We start from the raw sequence: 20,180 nt of genomic DNA, 5'->3' as shown, positions 1-20,180 counted from the left end.
CCGGTGAGTAGCAGAGAAATAGCAATCTACATGGAGATGAGGGTGCTCTTTTATGCTTGCATCTAAGCATTACTAGCTATAGTAATTCCTAGTCAAACATGTGCCATTTCATCAATTGGCATGTCTAATAATCTTAAGTGGCCTTCAATCAATCAAAGTCAATATGGCCCTTAAGGGTCTCCTTTATGGGCAAGGGCCATATTGACAAGCCATCTATGTCCAAGTTGCATCATAATAGAGCAACATTGCTAGAATCAGAATGCATAAAATACACAATACAAAAAGCATAGGGAATGGAAGAGACATGGTTCGCCCAATGTGGGCTACGTCCACAGAGAAACAGCTAGTCCTGCATCTTTCTCAAGTGAGAAGATACAAGATACATGTAGTATATCCACTGCTCTCCTGCTATATGAGACATGCCATTATCTTACAATTTGGACCACACAACTCATAAGAAAATCATGCACCAATTTTCATGTATTTTTGGCTTCGGTGGCACTACCCTGAATTCCCACCAAGGGGAGCCTAAGGCATGTTGCTGCCCCCCCTTGGAACCCCCAAGCCGACAGTACTAGGGGAGATAACCCCTACCCCCCCTTCATGGGATGGGTATAAACACGCATGGGTCTAAATCACAGCCAAAAAAAATCTATGAAAAAGGCTCAGGCTCTACATACAACATTGTGATGGGTGAAATCAGACTTCAATTTCTCTTTTATACATGCGTCCAAATAATCATGAGTTTCCTTCAAATAATCTAAGTTTGAGTAACTTAATCATGCATGCTAGTATAGTGGAATGTCCAAATAATAATGAGTTTTCTTCAACCAATCAAAATTCAAGTTGAATTAATCATGCACACCAGCTCAGTGGCATGACCAAATAATCATGTGTCCAATGCATGCCAACCATCTGGGCCGGCAAACTAATTCTTAATGATTAGTAATTAACTACTCACTCTACTTACTCTATACATAAGCTCAATGGTGTTGAAAGCTTGGTGGTTGTCATCATTGCTATAGCTTGAATCATCATTACATTCTTAAATTGAAGCCATTCTTGCACAGACTCAATTGCATCTAATCCATGCCAGCTAGATGCTTTATTCCCAATGGCTGGGCCTCCAAATCAAGTTGTGGTGACTAGTAATTAGCCACCAGCTCTACATACTCTCCAAGTAAGCCTCGTGCTACATGCAAGCCCAAGGGTTGTCATCATTGCTACAATTCAAATCATCATTACATTCTTAAATTAATCCCTCCCTTGCACACTCCCCTGCATACTCCCTTGCACTTAGCCAATCTGCTATGTCAACCATAATCTTGGAGCCATGCGGTGCGATTATGGTGAGGTGGGAAACCAAGAGAGCTTGACACTACAACGGTGGATGTAAATAAGTGTGGCTAGGCATAAGTGGGGCCTAGCATTATTAGAGAGGGATGCCAAGAAGGGGTAAAGACTAAGGTACCCTAGAAGGACACTTGGCATCTAGAAGTCCGCATGGCATGCAATGGGCTAGGAGGGAGGATTCTAGAGAGAGCTCAAAGAAAAGGAGTTTTGGGGGTAGACGAACGCATGATAGAGAAACGAGGAGAGACAAGCTCATGAGTATAATCTGTGGCTGGACAGATTAGCAAAAAAAAGCCCTCTATGTTTGAGGTGATGCAACATTGGTATCAGAGCATACAAGAAAGGGAGTCTAAGCAGCCCCCAAATCAGTGTGACAGCAAGCATGAGAATTTGATGTCAAATTGCAGTAGCCCATCTTTAAAATCTGCATGATGCTGAGCCGCTGAATTGGAGTATTGCGCAAAGCGTCTGATTGTCTGAGCCTCTGAATCTATGTCGTTGCTGCTAAAGTACTATTCAAGTCTCAAATGAACGTGGATGCCATGGAGAACCATGTGCACTATGGATGTTTCTCTGGCATCTTAGTACTAGTAGCCTACTAGTATTTAAAGAATCAAAAGACCATCACAGACCATCATAGTTAGAGGACCATCGCAATCAGAGGATAGTAGAAACCATCACAACCAAGCTGCTAGCTTGCTGTCAGAAGGCATCGCAACCAGATGGCCTTTGAAAACAAAGAATAAGGTCACACGAGAGAACTTACAAAGCCACCTTCACAATGTGAGAGTAGGATTGGAAGGAATTTAGAGCAGAGGAAGTTGATATGGCATGAACAAACTCTAAGTCTAAGAGCCTGCAAATCGTCGTGCAAATCGTCTGAAGGAGAAGTCGTCGGCCTGCAAAACACAGAGGGAAGCCACGTCATCTAAGGTTTCTAAACCTTTGAAAAAATCCACATCAGCACCCTCTTTTCACCCTCTCATCTCTAAGGTTCCTTTTTCCACCATCAGGGACTAAAAAGACATTTAGCTCTTCCAACCTTCTTGGCCTCACCATAACTAAGGAAAGGAAACTAAAAACAGGATTTCAAAGTTCGAGATCGAGGGAAGCAAAAGAGTGGGATCGAGAAGCAAGATTGTGAATTAAAAGAGTGTGAGGACGACTGGATTTCAAAGACAAATCCAAAACCTCGAACAAATATCAGGGAAGTGGGCATCATATTTTTCTCTTTAACATAAAGCATTTTGCTTTATTATTTATGGAAAGTATGCATTTTTTTAAATGACAACTCCAGAAAGGGATGATATGATTAGAGAGGCCGAGGAAAGGGCTAGAAAAGGAAAAGTGATAGTTGGAGAGGAAACACATGAGGAGGTACAAATAGAAACTCAAGAGGATAACATGGAAATGGAGGACATAGACTACGGTGATTATGGAATTCCATATACGAAATTCACTAAACTTGAAACTCGAACGCAAAATATAGAAACACAGCTAGGAGTTATCAGTGATACATTGAAAACCCTAGTTGAAGCTATGACTAAGTTAGCTGATTCTCAATGGGTAACTATTACAAAAAAATCACCGATTCCTCCTAACCAAGTTAAGAGGTCCACCTCTTGACTTAGAGAAACCTCTAATATCCTTGAGGACTTGAAACCGCCAATTTTCAATGTGGAAGAAAAAGAGCATAATAAAGATGCGATTAATACGTTCTTGCAAAAGTGGCAAGACTTCCATCGACTCAGGGATACTCCTCCTGAAAATCAAGTCGTGGAAGCAAGACTTTCCCTTGGAAATAAAGCCTATAAATAGTGGATGAGCCTCAAGGAAAGTGATAGAATTCTTAGGTATTGGACTGATTTTGAACAAGCCTAAAAGACAATTCTTTTGGACTGGAATAAGTAAGGACGTCCAAGATAATGTATTGAAGTGCCAAAAATGCCAAGTTAATAAGGCTGAATGCCTTAAGGTAGGAGGTCTCCTACACCCATTGGAGATTCCATCTAGCAAATGGGAAAGCATCTCCATGGATTTTATTGTGGGATTACGTAGGACACAGAGGGGGCACAACTCAATGTGGGTAATTGTTGATTGGTTGACCAAGATGGCTCATTTTGTTCCTATTAATGAAGATGTTAAAACTCCAGAATTAGCTAGGCTATTTGTGGAGCATATCTATAGATTGTATGGGCTACCAGTCGGTATTGTTAGTGACCGAGATAGCAAATTTAATAGCCATTTTTGGAGGGCTATGTTTAAGTTTTAATATGAGCACCACGGATCATCCACAGAGTGATGGTCAAATTGAAAGGGTCAATCAAACCATTGAGGATATGCTTCGAGCATATGTAAGTAAATGGCAAACTAATTGAAAACACTACCTGCCCATATTAGAATTTGCATATAACAATGCAAGCTTATTACATTGAGAAGGCATCAAGGAAAAACGACCTTTTAGATTTATTTCCCAAAGCTTAGATTAGTAAAGATGGTGGAGTCAAGTCTTTAATCTTGCTAGCAAATTTTCATCCTATTTTGAAGGAAATAAGGCATTTCTTTTTTGACATGAGAGGAACCATGACATCTTGGCAGGCTCAAGTAGCAGTGAAATTGACCAAACATCCGATCTCTTACTCAAGGGTGATCTCTAGGACCGTGCTAAAGAACTTGAAGAATGAAAAGAATTATAAATCCTTAAAAATGGCATTTGAGACCTACAGAGTTGGATTGCATTTGATGGGCACTTGCCTCAATACAGTATTTTACCAATATGAGAAGGAGATGAGGAAGGTACAGAGGGAAGGCACCCATGCAACATCGATAATGCAATAGGAGAAGATCATTAGGTAGGATGTAGAGGCCAAGGTAGAGCTAGTACAATCCATGGTAGAGGAGGCAAAAGCGAAGGCCATGAAGGCACAAAAGCAATATGAGATTGTTGAGGCCCCAGCAAGAGAAGCTAAAAAAATAGTTGAGAAGAAAAGGCAAATAAGAGCAGAAGCAGATAGGTAGACCAACTACCTACATCAGTAGCTTGAGGACACTAGAACGAATGAGAACAAGCAAAGGCCGATATAGCAAAAATGAAAGAACAATTTGGTGCTTAGAGAGCAAAAGAGGAAGCTCTTTACTAAAAGCTCTATAAGATATAAAATGGATAGAGCATTGAGAAAGATGATATTATAGCTCAGCTAAGAAGGGACATGGACACACACTATGGTAGTGATGTAGGAGATGCAAGAGAGATTTAAAGACAAGAAAGATGCAACTCAACAAGAGAGCAAGAAGGATGCATATTGGACAAAGAGTAGCCGAGGTGGAGCACACAACAAGAATGAGAATGTGCAATATCAAAAAGAGAAGGCAAAATATGGTGAAGATAAGCATAATGCCCTATAGTTAAATACCATTGTGGAGTGGCATGCTAGTGTCTCTTGAAAATTTGAGAGGCAGACCTCCATCCTTTAAGTACTCTGGCAGTCTTGTGAGAGGCCTATGGTGAAATTGCTATAGAATTAAAAGAGATTCGATTGTTGTTAGAAGAATCAGATAAAGTTGTTTCCCTTAATGAGAACCAAGTAGAGCAAGTAAAGGAGAACGTCCACACTCTTAGGACGAAATAGTAAGAAATCAAGAAGCAGGTGGTTGTTGTATAAGGTGAGACTGTAATATTGATAGCCATAATAGTTAAACCAACAGAATATCTGCTTCAGATGTGGTAGCGCCGTATGTACCCCCCCCTAGCCCACCTAGCCTAACCTCAAGCCTAGCCTAGCTTACCTTAACCACCCTGCAGCCCCCCAACACCCTCTAGGCCTGAGCTGCCCCGACTCTCTCACACAGCAGCCTATTGGCTGCTATCTCCTGTGGCGACACCAACAGCAGCTGATTGGCTGCCTCTCTTGGCCAACAGCTCCCCCCACAGCATCTTGACATGTGTCCCTGACCTGCAGAAAATCAAGAATATCAAGAAGAACAGGAAAAAGATACTTTCTGCCACCTCCATTCAGCTCTCCCGCTCCCCGTCTCTTTTCAGCCCCCTGGGGCCCATCATGGGGAGGGAGCTCATTCATGCTCCCACTCCCACTCCCGCTCCTACACTAAGGCTTGCACCAAACGCGGGTCAATCAAACGAAAAGGGAAAAGGTGGCAAGGATACAGATAAAGCCGCCAAGAAAGATGACAACAAAGCCAAAAAAACAAACACAGCTGAAACTCGAAGATGTGAACACACGCTACAACTACAATGGACTCAGAGTGGACAGCAAGGCAAAGGCGGGACCCACTTCTGCCTCAGCTCCATCCACAGCCTCGACTTCAGCTTCAGCTTCAGTCTCAACTTCAGTCTCAACTTCGGTCTCAGCTACATCCTCATTCTCAACCTCAGCGCCAGCCTCAGCATCAGCTCTAGCTCCAGTTCCAGCTCCACTTTCGCCCACAGCCTCTACAGTTACAGCAACTGGCTCTGATATACCCCTACCCATGACATCAATTGCCCCTCTCTCCGCTAGGATAGAGAGGTTGTCATTGACACCATCTCTTCCTTCTCCCGCTACAGTTCTCTCTCCGATTATGACACCTACTTTGAAGGGGTCATACACTGTTCTGCACTACTCGACCTTTCTCTCCCCTCTGCCTCTCAGTCAGCCCACGCTCCCACACCCTGCTGCTGGGATCGCCTCCTCCGGGCCACTATCATCCCCATACCGCACCCATCTCACCCAATCATCACCCAGTCTCCAATCTCTTCCTGCAGTTTGCTACTTTCCTTCCGAGACCTCCTGCTTTGCTAGAGATATTCGAGGGGAGGATGAGACATCCCCATTTGCTGCTCTTTATCATTCCATTGTGAACTTCTCTAGCCACGGGGAAGTCCTCTAATTGGGGACTTCAATGCAAGAACAGGCGCTCGTCAAGCACCACTCCTCAACTTCGGGGATGATTCCACTCTACTACCAAACATTGACCTTAAGGAGGCAGGTATGCTACGAGTTTCGGCTGACAGACGAGGACCCTCACATCCTATGGATAGGCCCTATTAGACCTCGACAGGATGCATGATCTCATTATCTATAATGGTCTTGACAGATGGCCCGCATCAGGTGGCTTCACTTGCTTTCCACATGGGGGACGCTTCAGTGTTGTGGACTACATCATGGGATCCCCTGCCTTCACATCTCGCATCACTGACTTTACCGTAGCACCTCTCCCTCTAGGGGCTGATCATACCTATTTTTTCTTCAGCATTTCTACCCCGCCGCACAGCACTTTCTACCTCGTTGAGTTCTTACTCCATCTACCATGACTTTGATCGCGATCAATCACCTACTTACTCTGGCCGTTTGTACATACTTCTTGCATACATTGACTTTATACCCTTATTAGAGGACCGTGCTGCCCTAGTCACTCACTCACTACACGAGGCTGCTCTTCATGCCTTCCCCCCCATCCCCCGCTCCACCCGCCCGCCACCACCTAGGACTGTACCCTGTAATAGCTAGTACAATGATGGGTGTAAGGCTTTACACCGTCAACTCAGATTCGAAACAAAAAACTGCCTTTCGAGCAAAATAGAGACGCTGCGCGAGAACCGTCGTCTAGTACTCGGAAAAAAACTTGACTACGTGCGTCGGAACGAGGAGCTACTGAACATTCTATTCAGTAATAACTCCAAGGACTTCTGACGGAAATTTCTAGAGGGACGGTCCCCCCCACTACTCACTGACACTTAGGTGTGGTCTGATTATGCATGCACGAACGAGGAGCTACTGAACATTCTATTCAGTAATAACTCCAAGGACTTCTGACGGAAATTTCTAGAGGGACGGTCCCCCCACTACTCACTGACACTTAGGTGTGGTCTGATTATGCACGCACGCTCTATGATATCCCAAATCAACCAACCCCTAACCTATCACACATGCCACGTCCCACATCTTGTACCCTCTTCACTAGGAGGGGGGTAAAGGATGCCGTAATGAAACTTCATAATGGCCAAGCGAAGGATCATGAGGGACTATGCATTGAGTTCATTGCATGTGGGATTAACCTCCTAGCCCTGATCTTAGCCAAGCTATTTAATGAAGCTGTTTTCTTGAGGTTTCAGTGCACCTGAACCATCAACACTATCTCACCCATCCACAAGGCAGGGGATCCCATGAACCCGAAGAACTACAGGACCATTGGACATGTCATGTCCAAGATTTATGCATCAATACTTGATTCTGAGGTCAGCAGATTTGCGGAGTGTCGAGGACTCAAAGCAACGAGATAGGCCGATTTCAAGCGGGATCATGGGACCATGGACCACATTCTCGCACTTAGATGTATCATCGAGGAGGCGAGGGCACGGAAGCAAAGGGTTTACTGTTGCTTTGTGGATTTCCGCAAGGCATTTGACACCATTCCGAGAGCCCGCCTCATACGATGCCTACAAAATCTGGGTTATGACCATGAGATCATTCGGGCTGTCATGGCACTTTATGAGCGAGTTTCAGGCAGAGTCCGAACTAGATCTAGATGGACAGACGAGATCATGAGCACTATCGAGGTCAAACAAGGGTGCCCATTATCACCTACCTTGTTTGGCCTCTACATCGACGAGCTCCAGACAGTGATGCAGACACAGGGTGGGGTAGGTTGCTCTCTAGCGGGCACGCTGATCCGGATATTACTGTACACAGATGACGTGGCTCTCGTCTTCCTCAGCAAAGGGGCTCCAGAGACACCTTGATGCACTACAGTCCTTTTGTGAGTCTCATGATTTGAAGGTCAACTTGTGTAAAACCAAGGTTTTGATCTTCAATACATCTCAAGCCGTCATGCGCAATAAGCATTTCGCATTTGATGGGTCCCCTGTTGAGGTAGTTTCATCATACACTTATCTGAGGGTCGTCTTTTCCGGACCCATCTTCACAATGAGACCCGCGACGCAAGCACGCCTGAGTAGAGGATATGCTTCATTGGCTAGACTAGAGAGACAATGCTTCCGCTCTCACTTTCAGGATCCACAGACCAAAGGATTGCTTTTTGACTCCTTGGTCCGCCCAACAAGAATGTGCGGCAATCCATGCTGCGAGCCAGACTTGTCGGATACAGAGTGGGCTAGGGTGGAGCAGCTACAGGTTCTCATGTTATCACGGATGATCCGTGGTAAGCCATCAGTCCCTCATCAGATCATTCGAGCGGAGTTTGGGTCAACCCCATTACAGCTAGATCCTATATTTCAGGTCATTGCGTATCTGTACCAAGTCAGGGAGTATGGTAATTACACATCTGGGCGTAGCAGGATACCATGGCTAGCACTATCCTCTTCTATGGCACTTAAAGCAAGGGGAGATCAGAGGTGCTGGTATGCACACACACAGAGATGGTTTGTAGGACTAGGGCTCCACATGGACAGACTACTTCCTTTCCAGTACAGCATGGATGCTCCTTTCTCTCCTCTCCTATCACACGAGGTCAACCAGGTTATCCATGAGGACCTAGTACAGCTACACACATTCCGAACTTAGTTGGCCCCGAGTCATCTTCCAGTGAAGCTGGGCTTCTATAGAGATGACTTCTTACGTATCACAGCGGAGGGTTTCATTGATCCACTTGGCTACACGCAGATTCACCTACCCCCCTTACTGAGGATCCCCCTTGGGCAGTTCCAGGTCTCTTCACACAGACTTCGTATCGAGAGCAACGAGCAGAGCGATTACCCAAGCAGAGGCGCATATGCACATTGATTGACAGACAGGAGGTTGAGACAGAGGAGCATTTCATCTTTAGGTGTCCTGTTTACTATGAGATCCAAGGGCGTTTCTACTGCCTCTTCAGAGAGAGTTATGGGATATTGGCCCGTTTCCTCTCCTACCCAGACCAATGATGTTTGGCTGGTTTCATTCATGAAGTGCTCAAACACCGCGATAGGATACTTCGAGCACGGAGACAAGAGCAAACCTCTCCCTCGACTAATACCTCTCAGAGCTCTATCACGGAGTTCTTTCAACCAAATCACATAGAGCCCCACGAGGCGAGTTCTCGACATGACCGTGATCGGGAGCTTGTGACCCGATAGCTCTGACAAAGGGTTGACTCAGAGATCATACTTGGGAGCATCCCCTCCTTGTTTCGGGTCGGCGGAGCCCGACCGACGGAAGTCACAATGGCCTTGGTTATATGCAGAGCTACGACCAGGAGATGTACTAGGACTCTTGAGGGGGGCAACGGCGTTCTATTGCTGACCTCATGCCTCCACTTCCACAGCCTCATCCATCCTGATGTCATGCTGCCGATGATGATGATGATGGTGGTTATGATGATGCTGACGATGATGCTGAGATTGATATATATAGTCGAGATATGACTATGTTGTACTTTACTGCCATTTTGCATTTTTTTGCATTCTCCATTGGTGTGGATGCTCGTTTAGTAGCTCCACTACCACAGATCATTGTATCAGGTTTTTCACAGTCTCATAGACCCATTGGTCTTCCGAAGACTTTATAAAACTTTCTTTCTTTCTAAATTACCACACTGAAACCCCTCCCATTGGCCGGGAAAGTACTCCACTCGCACTTTATGGTTGGGAAGCTGCCAAAATAGCAGCTTGCAGCCTTCCAACGGCTTCCCTTCCTAGAAAGTACTCCCGGAGCACTTTCCCTCCGACCTTCTGGTTGTAGTCTGCCTCTTCCTCTTAATGTTTTCTGCTTGCTCACATCTGCTTCCTTAAACTCGCATGAGAGTCGCCACGTAACGAGCAATTTCCTGACCGTTGGAGTTATTGAGTATGCATAGCACAGTGCCTTGTAGCCCATCTTTCGTTGCATTTCAGATTTGTCCTGCGACAGACAATGCTTTGGTGTGGTCTTTAGGGAAAGACATCAACTTCATTCCAACTATGTCCTGACATAGTCCATGTCTCTTGTTTTACTCGCATTCTCCTCCTCCTGCATGTGAGATCTGCATAAATGTTGGACACCAAAACATAAGCTGCAGCATTCTTTTCATCCAATTGCACAGCATTTTCAAAGGCAAGACTTCCACACTCTACATAACCCCACTTTTGACAAGCACCCAACACAGTAAGCCACACTGCAAGATCAGGTTCGAAAGGCATCTTCTCCACCATTGCTACAGCCTCGTCTACTTGGCCTGAACGGCCGAGTAGATCAATTATGCAAGTGTAGTGCTCAATAGTTGGAGTGATGCCATAGTCTTTGCTCATCATCTCAAAGTACTTCTGGCCCTTAGGCACTAGACCTGCATGACTGCAGACACTAAGAACACTAAGGAATGTGAACCCGTCTGGCTTTATACCTTCTCCTCTCATCCTTTCAAGCATATGGAACACACCTTCAGTTTTTCCTAGCTGGGCATATCCCGCATTTATTGCATTCCACGAGACTACATCCTGAACTTGAAGCTTGTCAAACACTTCCTCTGCTTTTGCAAGTGAGCAACATTTGGCATACATATCAACCAAGGTAGTGCCAAGAAAAGAATTGCTTTCCAACCCCTTCCTGGCAATCTCAGTGTGGATTTCTTGGCCCTTGTCGATGGCTCCTATGCTGCCACAAGCTTTCAAACTGCAAACAAATGTGACAACATCTGGGGACATGCCCTCCAGTTTCATCTCGTCAAAAAAGTCCAGTGCTTCCTCACCATGCCCATGTTCAGAATATCCTGCCATTAGTACATTCCAAGAGACAGTATCTGGAACTAGAAGCTTGTCAAAAGCTTTGCGTGCTTTCACAAGCAAACCACATCTGGTATACATTTCGACCAAAGTGCTGCCAACAAAAGGATCTCTTTCCAACTGCTGTCTGGCTACCTCAGCATGTAATTGTTGGCCCATATCTGAAGCACCTAGACTGCCACAGGCTTTCAAGATGCAAGCAAATGTGACAGCATTTGGAGATACTCCCTCCAGCTGCATCTGTTCAAAACACTTCAGTGCTTCCTCACCGAGCCCATGTTGGACATATCCGGCAATTAGTGCAGTCCATGAGACTACATCTTGAACTGAAGGCTTGTCAAACACTGCCCGTGCTTCTGCAATTGAGCCACATTTGGCATACATATCGATCAAAGTGCTGCCAACAAGAGGATCTGTTTCCAGCCCCTTCCTGGCAATTTCAGTGTGTATATCTCGGCCCTTGTCTATGGCTCTTATGTTGCCACAAGCTTGCAAGGTGCAAACAAGCGTGACAGCATCTGGAGACACACCCTCAAGTTGCATTTGTTGAAAACAGTCCACCGCTTCCTCACCAAGACCATATTCAACATATCCTGAGATAATTGCAGTCCAGGAGACTACATCTCGAACTGGAAGCTTGTCAAACACTTCCCATGCTTCTGAAAGCAAACCACATTTGGCATACATATCAACTAGGGTGTTGCAGATGGAAGGATCCCTTTCCAGACCCTTTCTAGCAATCTGTGCATGAACCTCTTGGCCCTTGTTTACAGCTCCAATGCTGCTACAAGCTCTCAAGCTGCAAACAAATGTGGTAGCATCTGGAGAGACACCATCCACTTGCATCTGTTCAAAACAGTTCAGTGCTTCATCACCAAGCCCATGTTCAGCATATCCTGCAATTAATGCATTCCAGGAAACTACATCTCTAGCTCGAAGACTATCAAACACTTCTCGAGCCTTACCAAGCGAGCCACATTTGGCATACATATCGACCAAAGTGCTGCCGATATAAGGATCTCTTTCCAACCCGTTGCTGGCAATCTCATTGTGTATTTCTTGGCCCTTGTCTAGAGCTCCAATGCTGCCACAAGCTTTCAGTGTGGAAACAAACGTGACTGCATTTCGAGAGACACCCTCCAGTTGCATTTGTTCAAAACAGTTCAAGGCCTCCTCACCATGCCCATGTTCAGCATATCCTTCGACCAGTGCATTCCACAAGACGACATCTCGGACTGAAAGCTTGTCAAACACTTCCCGTGCTATTGCAAGCGAGCCACATTTCGCATACATATCCACCAAGGTGCTACTAACGAAAGGATCTCTAACCAAACCCTTTCTCACGAGCCCAGCATGTATTTCTCGGCCCTTGTCTATAGCTCCTATGCTGCCGCAAGCTTTCAAGCTGCAAGCAAACGTGACTGCATTTGGAGACACACTGGCCAGTTGCATTTTTTCAAAACAGTTCAGCGCTTCCTCACCCAGCCCGTGATCAGCATACCCTGCTATTAGTGCATTCCACGAGACTACATCTCGAACTGGAAGCTTGTCAAATACTTCCTGTGCTTTTGCAAGTGAGCCACATTTGGCATACATACCGATCAAAGTGTTGCCAATGAAAGGATCTTCATCCAACCCCTTTCTAGCAATCTGAGCATGTATTTCATGACCCTTGTCTATGACTTCAATGCTGCCACAAGCTTTCAAGCTGCAAACATATGTGACCACGTTTGGAGATACCTCCTCAAGCTGCATCTGTTCAAAGGAGTCCAGAGCTTCTTCTCCAAGCCCTTGTTCAGTATATCCTGCAATTAGTGCATTCCAAGAGATAACATCTCGAATTGCAAGCGTATGAAACACTTCCTGCACTTTGGCTAGGGAGCCACATTTGGCATACATACCGACCAAGGTGTTGCCAATGAATGGATCTCTTTCCAAACCCCTTCTAGCAATCTGGGAGTGTATCTCTTGGCCTCTTTCCCCATCTTTCAGCCTAGCGCAAGCCTTCAGGAGGGCCACAAACGTATACTTGCTAGGATGTACAGAATCATCTTGCATATGCTCGTAGAGATTGAGGGCTTGCTGTGATTCCCCACATTCAATATAGCCCGTGATGAGATAAGTCAAAGAACACTCATTCGGATCAACCAGGTTGTTGAAAACATGCAGCGCATCGGACATGCTTCCACATTCCACCAGCATTGGGACAAGGTGATTCCCAAGAGATATATGAGCTTCCAAACCACTTGTACAAATGTAGGCATGCAAGCGCTTGGCCAGCGGTAGATTTTTCTCTTTCCTGAACTTCTGCAATATCCGTATGAAGTTCTCAACCGAAGGCAGCTGGGGCGTACGTTCCCAAGAAGTGAGTGCCTCCTCTAAGCTCAGAATCTCCCAAGCACTCTTATCTTGCAGTTCTTGAGCTTTGGATGTGTTCATTAGTACTCCAGACCTGACGTTGGTCATGCGATTGCTCACAGTTTTCACCAAGCTACGTTCTTCAGAAATTGTACAGGTCTTGCTCCCGTTTGCTTTAGAGCCGTGGATTCCTTTGCTTCTCTCCAGCACATTTTTAACCCAATCTGGATTGTACCAACCGTTTATACATAGTGACTCATCGGTCAATTTACGCTCGACATCCGGAGCCCTTGGTTTTGCCTGTTATAAAACTCACAACATACTCGTCATCTGTCTGAGACGTTATACAGCTCTAGTGGTGCGAACGGTTTTGTCACACACTTACTTTGCTTCTTGGGTTGTCGCAACAAGGGGAGGGATCGACGACAAACTCTTGCCATAAGCGCTCTGTCCGTAACATACCTGCGAAGCGTGACCAAGATGAAACCAATTGCACGAAAGTTGAGACTGGAAATGAGGAATGTCTTGGGGTACCTGAAATCGAGCTAAGTAAGGGCTATCGATCCACCAGCTTCCTGGCATCATGATCATTCAAGATCACTAATAGCATGATCCTCTACGACGGGTTGAGACCCTCTCTATCTCTATACTTTCTAATGGGGAACTCTTAATCATTAGAGTCACCCTTGAACGGGGAGACCCTTTCTTAATCATTGGAGGCACCCTTTCTTGAAGTTTGTGATTCCACACCCCCCACACCACATTGTGTGAGCTCCTAGGCAATTCTATCAGTCTTCCGCTGTGCGTACCCTCTGTTGGGTGATTTCTAACATGGTTCTTGATGCTAAGCTAAAGGGAGAATCTATTTATGTTGTATCTGCTTCTGCCAATTGCTGAATAGAGAAAGATTACGATCTTACCAAGTGCACTGCCCTCTCTCTCTCTCTCTCTAATTACTTGGTTGAGATAAACGAAAAATGCTCTGTGATAAACTATTCGTACGCCCACAAGTAAGGCTAGCAAAGAGGTTATTGGTGGACGTGCTCACGATGCTCTGCAAGGAGTTGTCGTAGACGGTGAGGCTGTTGCTCATCGCGACGTAAGAATCCAAGCAGCGCACCTAGGCGTTTTCAACTAGGCATCATCCAACCTCTTAGTGGAGACCACACTTGACACACCTTTAAGGCCATACCACCATCATTTAAACGTTGCCTCCGTGCTCCAATAGATTTTTGGACCAAAGGGTTGAGTGCGTACAGAAGCAAATCATCGCTGTGAGCACCACTTTTCCTACCTACAATACGCGGGGTCGTTTCTGAATGCACTGCTTGCATTTGTGAATAGTGTGATCAGAGACGTTGAGTGCGTACAGAAGCAAATCATCCTGTGCGTGCCACTTTTCCTACAGTACGCGGGGCCGTTTCTAAACGCACTGCCTACGTTTGCGAATATTGTGATCAGAGAAGTTGAAGGGTCCAAGATTGAGCGAAAACTCTTGATTCCGGTAGGGAAAACGGAATAAACGGGTAGGCAAGGCGAAGGCCATGAAATGATCAATAGGCAGGAAAGGCACTTGGACGGTGATGAGAGTGATAATCAAGGGCTCGGTGTGGTATAAAAAGAATTGATTTTGAGAAAGGAGAGGAGGGTGCAGGATGCTCCACATATCAAACGTCCTAATGGGGACGAAGGTCAATTGACAACCACCGGGAGCAAATTTTACAAAAGTCAGGCTACTGAAGCAAGAATCAAAAACAAAAAATGTCAACGACTTAAAGCATATCGCAAGGTGAAGAAATTCAGCAAGGACAAAGGATCCAAATGCAGAATCCAATGTTGTCCCGAACCAAGGTACTGAAGAGCATAATTTGATGGCAAATGCATGGAATGCAACAAGCCAAAGCCATCGTAAGCAAGGCAAAGGCCCAAGAGATGTAGAGATAATCAACATAATTTGATGGCAAATGCATGGAATTCCAACAAGCCAAAGCCATCGTAAGCAAGGCAAAGGCCCAAGAGATGTAGAGATAATCAATCTGGAATGAACGAGTCGAGACTAGGTTGACACATGCAAATAAAGCCAACAAACAACACATGGAGAGTCTAATGACAAAGCTTCTGGCCGCGTTGCTATGTGGGATGATGACACATGCAATTTCTCTGAGCTGCATGAGAAATTTACTATGGGACCAAAAGCTAGATGAGTAACTCACAAGCCAGTGCTAATCCAACATTGGGAAGTGGAGCAACTACGCATTGCCTACGACATTAATCACACGAACTCACACCGCACCTGCCACCAACATCTCATGGACTACAGTCGATCACAAAGCTAGCGCACTTACACAATCTTGCCAGACGTCATCTATATGAGCATGTTGATTCCATGAATCGTCTACTATTGCGTATCCTATGCAAATACCCATCAGACATCCCATTATTTATGATCCATCGATTAATCCAACAAGTTTTTTTAGCATGCTTCAGACATTCGTATGTGTATTTCCTAAGTTTTGTTCAAAGTTATTATAGACTCCATGCCTCTACGACTGCGTGTGCATGTATATATATTTGGTTTTGCTTTCTCACTAGAGATACGTCCAATTTCATTAGGTTCTTCCTCGAGTAACTGAGCATTGCGGCTTAAATCTTGACATTATGCTTGAAATGCTTGAGAGGAACCAGGTCTCAACCTTCCAACAACCATTCACTCATATGTCAACCATTCCCACTTGCTTGCATGTCTGTCTCCTACGTAATGCCTCATTTTAATATGAGGAGAGGCTACTAGGATGGGCACCAAATGGCATTCCCATGTGGCACCCTATATCCAGCTTTTGAAATGGAATACATTTTTAACCAATGTAGATGATGTGGTGTGGGATAACCTAAGTGCAACTGCCGTAACACTACAAGCTATGTGTTAGAAATTTTATTCCTTAAATTTGAAGGCAACGCAGGAAGCCTATCGCGTCGAAAAGAGAGAGAGAGAGAGAGAGAGAGAGAGAGACTTCTTGAAAAAATTATTTGCATGTTGTATTGTAGGGACTCCCGTCAAGTTCATCTCCATCATGCACTCTTCATACCACCACGATCTCGCTCTTGCCCTCCATTACTCGAGGTTGGTCCTCCTTTTGTGCGTGCGTGCATGTGTGTGTGTGTGTGTGTGTGTGTGTGTGTGTGTGTGTGTGTGTGTGTGTGTGTGTGTGTGTGTGTGTGTGTGTGTGTGTGTGTGTGTGTGTGAGAGAGAGAGAGAGAGAGCTTATTCAAGTGTATTCTGTGTCTTTACTTTAAAAATCTCAATGTGTAAGTGATTAATGACATGTGATTTTAAATGCATGCACAGAATTTGAAAGATAAAATAGGATGTACATGGAAAGAAGATCATATGTTTGAATTTTCACTCTCACACGTGTGCACACACGCACATACACACACACACACGTTACATTGAAAGAGAACATCAATACACATATGCAACCCCAAAACAAAGCTTTCGACTCTTCAGAACCATCCACCAGAGGGTCGAGTTTAATAAGTGTGATATTGGTGCACTAAATTACGTGTAGTCCAAAATGTGAGCATGGCATAATAACATATGTATGTATTAATTTCTATGTATATAGATGTTAACCTCTCTCTTAGATGTTAACCTCTCTCTCTCTCTCTCTCTCTCTCTCTCTCTCTCTCTCACACAAACATTGACACACACATGCATACATGGACACACATACACACACACACACATGCACGTGTACATGTATGTACATACATATATATGCATCTCTATCAGGAGAGGATTCCACGTGCTAATTTGTATGTGTGTGTGTGTACACACACACACACACACACACATCAATAAATAAAGCCACGTACTTATGCACCTATAGTGTAGGGTTCTTCAGAAAAGCTTTTAGTTCAAAGAACGGTGCTTCCCTCAAACTCAAGTTACTAGAAAACCAAGGGGATAGATACGTTGAAACATGTGCACATAGGTAAACAATAATTTACTTTGTTTTGTATGTAGTGGTAGAAATGGCCTCGAACGATGTTCCAACACAAAAAATATTGAGGAGGTAGATCTTGATGTTGTGGTATTGTCAATCCATCAACGAGGTGATCTATGTACAATAAAACAATTCGCAAGGGTAGGGCCTTCCACTTGCTCAATGAGACAGGTAGCTACGCGCCCTTCTAATTCGACTACTGCTATTGCAAGGCATTTGAAGTGCTTAAGTGGGCGACAAAGCCTTTGTTACATTGAGAAGACTCACAAGTGTGGGGCTCTCAGCCTGGCAAACTAGACATGCAACTATGTGCCAGTCTTCTGCAAGCATTGTAAAGCAGTTAAAGTCCATTCATGATATGTGTGCACACAATAGAGCTATGAATGAACTGAATAACCAATACTTGGTCACCTTACAGATTGAGATTCACTCTACTAGCGACAGATTAATTAGACAAGATGTGGGCAGATCCACCGATACTCTCACTACTACAAGGATTGCTTGGATTGAGATTGGCGTGAAGGCCATGAATGAGTACACACAAAACCTTCTTGGCAAAGATGGATGTCTAGTTGCTTGTGACAAAGGATGTAGGGTGCAGATCGACGTCTTGAAGGAACAAGTGGAAATGTTGCGCACTAAAGTGGCAACATTCAAACTTAAATAGGTTGACAACTATAATGACGAGGATGAGTCGCAAGGTTGACCATGTTGTGACCCCTCGCAGCTGAATTGCTCTTATAAATTTTGCATTTATACTTTTGATGGACCTAATATCTTTTCGTACTATTTTCATGAATAATTTTCTTTAAATTACTTTTCGGGGTACACCTTCTCTACTTCATATCTAAAGTTTTTTTCTTCTTCTAAAAAATAAGAATAAAATTTTCAATTGTCTCGACTATGCATATGTGATAATATTTGGATGTACATGCTTTGACTATGCAACCATCTATAGATACATAAATGCGAACATGTAAACATTGATAGAGACAGGAATATCGAGATACGATATATTTGTGTGTGTGTGGGTGTGTGTGTGTGTTTAGATTAAAAAGTCCCATCAATAATTGAGCCATACAATTAATTCCATCAATTGGATAAAAAGTTAAAAAAGGGAAACATATAAGGAAAAAATGTTTGAGAATCTAAGTTGAAAAATGCAACTAGAGTTTGCAAAAATTTCAATCAAAATTAAGAATTTTTAATAATATTAAGTTTAACAAACATAATGTTGAATAAATATGTCAAATCCCCAAGCAGTCCAGGTTTCGAGGTCGAGGTCCATTTACCTGCCACCATCCAAACAAACTAGGTGTTAGGACATCATAGTTACATTTGGGTAGACAAGTAATGCCTATTTTCCCCGGCTTGTTATCGCTTTGCCTAGGAATATAGACAACCATATGGATTCTTAGACAATTTAGCCACAAGTGAAGTTTAAGTCACAAGTGGAGTAAGGAGCGAATGAGTGCATGGATTAAGAAGGGATTAGAGGAGGTATGGGACGATTAGTGGGCTTGGTATGTGGGGTGGTTAAAAAGAAAGTGTAAAGGAAAGATTTCAGGAGGTTACATAAAAGAATAATTCATAGTTACAGAAGTATTCATGTGTGTGTGTGTGTGTGTGTGTGTGTGTAAAGAAATAAGTGACTGTGTGTGTGAGATACATTTACTAATCAAATTTATTTTTGTGTGTATGTGTGTGTGTGTGTGTGTGTGTGTAAATATATATAGATACACACACACACACATATACACACAGTGTAAAATAGAGCGTGCATGCACAAACACACATGCACACACATATACAGAGAAAGATAGATAGATAGATAGAGCTATATATATATATATACAGAGAGAGAGAGAGGAAGAACGAGACGTATATAGTTGTGTCCATTATAGGAGATGGGACGTGCTTTAAATTTGGTACATTGTGAGAGGGCAAGAAGATTGCACTTAACACATAAGGCATGCCGTGATTTTGCAAGACAAAGAACCATGCGCAAAAGACAAGCAAATGGGATTCAAAATTTAAGTGTAAGTATGCAATTGAATGCAACTAGGGCTCAAAGATGTTGCATCGCAAGATGTCACACTTTCACCAACATTGCTATAGTTTCTCATGGTGCTGTGGGTTGCCTCTCTATTCTTCATCGATTTCCCATACGAGATGATATAGGGCACCCATCTGTGTTTCCATTGGTATTATGTGGTCCTACTATTCACTTACTTGGACCTATGAACCACTTATGTATTTTTTGTCATCCCCAGTTACTAAAGCAAGAAACGAAAACAGATATGCAACAAGTAGTGGGAAAACATTATTGTGATGTTGATCATGTGTCATTACTGCCTTTGCAAGAACCACGTGAGATTTTGAAAGTTTTAATGCATGGATCATTCAAGAAAAGCATAAGAGTGTACAATAGTGTGATGGCTTTTGTGTCATTAGGTGCGCAAATTGATGGGATGTTTTATGGGGATAGAGATGTACGTAACTTTCGAGTCCATGGTAGTGTGTATCATCGTGTGGGTAGTTTGATTCCTAATGATACTAGGCATGAGATTCCACGTTTCACACAATTATATGTATATGAAACAAAGCACGAGTTGCAGAACTGCTTGGATGGGATGCCTGGTTTGGACCAATGATTTTGGAATCCTTGCAAAGAATGATACATGCATGCAATCCTTATACCAATGCATTGGTAGCTATGGGGAAGATGCTAAGAAGAAATCCACATGCAGACTTAAGGATGGTTATTTGTG

The 20,180-nt window shown here is 43.9% G+C and overlaps 1 protein-coding gene across 1 annotated transcript in view; it reads right to left on the bottom strand.

The window, feature by feature from the left end:
- Positions 1 to 13,580, bottom strand: part of LOC147888339 (pentatricopeptide repeat-containing protein At3g09040, mitochondrial-like) — a 35,197-nt gene extending 21,617 nt beyond the window's left edge. Inside the window, exon 1 of the mRNA XM_087392284.1 lies at positions 10,625 to 13,580. Coding sequence (XP_087248410.1) covers positions 10,625 to 13,510 — 2,886 coding nt within the window. The 5' untranslated portion in view covers positions 13,511 to 13,580. The remainder of the gene's footprint in view (positions 1 to 10,624) is intronic.
- Positions 13,581 to 20,180: the final 6,600 nt, after the last annotated feature.

This window comes from Dipteris shenzhenensis, chromosome 21, assembly GCF_047967505.1.
Source record: "Dipteris shenzhenensis isolate YYH24624 ecotype China chromosome 21, Dip_SZ_1.0, whole genome shotgun sequence".
NCBI lineage: Eukaryota > Viridiplantae > Streptophyta > Polypodiopsida > Gleicheniales > Dipteridaceae > Dipteris > Dipteris shenzhenensis.
The sequence above is the reverse complement of the archived record's forward strand: the minus strand, read 5'-3'. Positions and strand labels throughout refer to the sequence as shown.